The sequence below is a fragment of the Limulus polyphemus genome, unplaced genomic scaffold (assembly GCF_000517525.1).
Source record: "Limulus polyphemus unplaced genomic scaffold, Limulus_polyphemus-2.1.2 Scaffold2343, whole genome shotgun sequence".
NCBI classification, from domain to species: Eukaryota; Metazoa; Arthropoda; class Merostomata; order Xiphosura; family Limulidae; genus Limulus; species Limulus polyphemus.
The window spans coordinates 112,146-115,530 of record NW_013667953.1 but is presented as its reverse complement, the minus strand read 5'-3'; the positions used below and the strand labels follow the sequence as shown (position 1 = coordinate 115,530).

General features: G+C 35.4%; 1 protein-coding gene across 1 annotated transcript in view; it reads right to left on the bottom strand.

Moving 5' to 3' along the window:
* LOC106466682 overlaps positions 1 to 3,385 on the bottom strand; it is a 42,194-nt gene that overhangs the window by 34,938 nt on the left and 3,871 nt on the right. Inside the window, exon 2 of the mRNA XM_013926977.2 lies at positions 1,533 to 1,764. Coding sequence (XP_013782431.2) covers positions 1,533 to 1,733 — 201 coding nt within the window. The 5' untranslated portion in view covers positions 1,734 to 1,764. The remainder of the gene's footprint in view (positions 1 to 1,532; positions 1,765 to 3,385) is intronic.

The following is a 3,385-nucleotide window of genomic DNA, read 5'->3' as shown; positions in this document are numbered from 1 at the left end:
AATCAAATCTATTGATTCAAAATGTTCTTTTAACTCGTGATCGAATCTGTTGGATTCGTAACGGTTTTTTTTACCCGCAATTTAATCTAATAGTTTTAAATCTTTTTGTTTTACTCGCAATCAAATCTATTAATTTAAAATGTTCTTTTAACTCGTGATCGAATCTGTTGGATTCGTAACGTTTTTTTTTTACCCGCAATTTAATCTAATAGTTTTAAATCTTTTTGTTTTACTCGCAATCAAATCTATTAATTTAAAATGTTCTTTTAACTCGTGATCGAATCTGTTGGATTCGTTACGGGTTTTTTACCCGCAATTTAATCTAATAGTTTTAAATCTTTTTTTTACTCGCAATCAAATCTATAAATTTAAAATGTTCTTTTAACACGTGATCGAATCTGTTGGATTCGTAACGTTTTTTTTTTGTTTTTTTTTAAAGAACGTGATTTTTCCCTCGCAATCGATTTTGTTTCTAGTTAAGCATAAAGCCACACAATGGGCTATCGGTGCTGTGCCCACCGCGGGTATCGAAGCGAGGTTTTTAGCTTTAAGTCCACAGACTTACCTCTGTACCACTAAGGGACCCTTGCAATCTAACGTATTCTTCTTAGAACATGATTTTATTGCAGCCAGTGTCCCGGATGTTTTAGAATCTTGCTCATTTGAAGATATCCCGCTGGTCGACGAGAATCTATACTTTTCAAGCGATATATCATAGGTAGTCAGCTTATTGAGGATTTTTGGCATTGAAATGTTTCGATTGATTAAACATGTTTAATTAATCTCGGTTATAGCAACTGATTTGTTAAATTATTGGATTATATGTCAATCGTAAGTTCCATGCTAGCAAATGAAAATTAGCTTTCAGTCAGAGGCATATCATTTATTATTAGCAAAGATGCTCGTGCGAGGGGCGTCTTTAATTTCGTTGTATTTACGGAGATTGTGGGGTGGGCGTTATTCGCATGCAGTAACAGGGAGTGAAAAGGCTGACAAACTTGTAAAATTGAGAAAAAATCAATAAAATATGGGGTTTTGGAACCGGGCTGGAGAAGTGTTAGTTTGAGTGGGCTCTGTCCACTCAATTTTTTACGGGGTAACACCATTTATCATACTCCTGTTTTTTACCGTTATTTGTCTTCAAAGTTTTAATTTTGCTACTTTATCTTCACGTTGAGTGGCCATGTACAATCAACTCACCATCACTCTCTCTCTCTTGCCCCCTAGTAGCACAGCGGTATCTCTGCGGGCTTATACCGCTAGAAATCGGGTTTCGATACCCGTGGTGGGCAGACTACAGATAGCCCATTGTGTAGCTTTATGCTTAACTAGAAACAAAACAAACTCTCTCATTTTTCTGTTTTTTTGTAGGAGTTTAACGCTGCTATATGGAAAAGGTTTATGGTAATTAGAAGTCGATAAGTCTGACAATTTTCGTTAAGTAGAGACACAAGCTGTTTTACGGTATACGTTGATTTCAATTAATATTATTTTATTTCTATTTCAATAAATAAATGTACGTATTAACTTACCTGTACGGCACTGTTAAGGAAGCAGTTGTTCTGACCAGGCATGTTGAGAAGTCCCTTAGTATAAGTGATGGACATGGAATTACGAGGGGTCATCATATACCGAAGGCGATTCTCCATCCCTTTTATGGGGTTCGGAGAAACTGGAGGGTTGGTAGTAGAGTTTATAACCGGAGCCATCACAAATTGAGGTTCTGTTGTCATGCAGTCCACATGTTTGTCGTTGTAACTGAAACTGTTCAAGTAAAACACGTGAAATTACTATGCATCTTAAATGGCATCCTGAATTCTAATACTATTAACCGTAACACATCGTCATATTTCAAAGACATTTGAATCTTAGACATCCATTAATAATTCTGATTTAGTTTAAAGTTTCCCAATTCCACATGTTATAAAATGTGAAAATGTTTTGTGCTACCTCCATTTTGAAGTGCGAAAAAAAAACAATATTTACACAAATGTTTACATCAAAGATTACTTTGATGACAACCCCATTTACCAAGAATGACTTTACTGTCAAAGATTACTTTGATGTTAACCCCATTTACCAAGAATGACTTTACTGTCAAAGATTACTTTGATGACAACCCCATTTACCAAGAATGACTTTACTGTCAAAGATTACTTTCATGACAACTCCGTTTACCAAGAATGACTTTACTGTCAAAGATTACTTAGATAACAATTCCGTTTATCAAGAATGAATTTACTATCAAAGATGTCTCTGATTTCAAAAATCAAATGAAACTTCGCTTTATACACAAGTCATGTTTCCAAAATTCATCAGATTCCGTGTGACAATTCACCAACATGTGCGCAAATCATGATACCTGTTCCAAAATGAGATTTTAAAATGTTAGCTTAACGCGTATACATTTACACTTGAACAAGTTAACAAGTAAAAAACACACACACAACTGAAGTAATTATAATTAATATTTTAGAGCAGGTAACAACCACAAAGTGAGTGATATTTGTGATCAATGTGATCGTTCTGCTGTCACTAAATCACAAAAAAAAGTTATTAAAACAGGCAATCAACAATGCGGTTACCATAACAGCCAATAGTGTAACGCAGGTGATTTGTTGGTATGCGCTGTCTATTTGTTTTAGAATTTTCGCGCAAAGCTACACAAGGGCTTCGTGCTCATACCTGTATCTAATTTTGAACTGATAGACTAACGAGAAAGCAGCTTGTATTTAATTGTTAGCTGATAGACTAATGAGACGGCAGCTTGTATTTAATTGTGAGCTGATAGACTAATGAGACGGCAGCTTGTATTTAATTGTGAGCTGATAGACTAATGAGACGGCAGCTTGTATTTAATTGTGAGCTGATAGACTAATGAGAAGGCAGCTTGTACTTAATTTTGAGCTGATAGACTAATGAGAAGACAGCTTGTATTTAATTGTGAGCTGATAGACTAATGAGAAGACAGCTTGTATTTAATTGTGAGCTGATAGACTAATGAGAAGGCAGCTTGTACTTAATTTTGAGTTGACAGACTAATGAGAAGGCAGCTTGTATTTAATTGTGAGCTGATAGACTAATGAGAAGACAGCTTGTACTTAATTGTGAGCTGATAGACTAATGAGAAGACAGCTTGTATTTAATTGTGAGCTGATAGACTAATGAGAAAGTAGCTTTTACTTAATTTTAGATTGACAGACTACTGAGGAGGTGGCTTTCAGCTAATCAGCAGTAGCCATTGACAATTCTTAGACTATTCTCGTCTCAGAAAGAGAATTTTATATATTTTTGTAATATTTGAGGAGGGGTGACGGGGGATGGGGAGAATAGAGTTAGGCTTATCCTGTTCGCCAGAACGGGTACTTATACGTGTATAAGATAA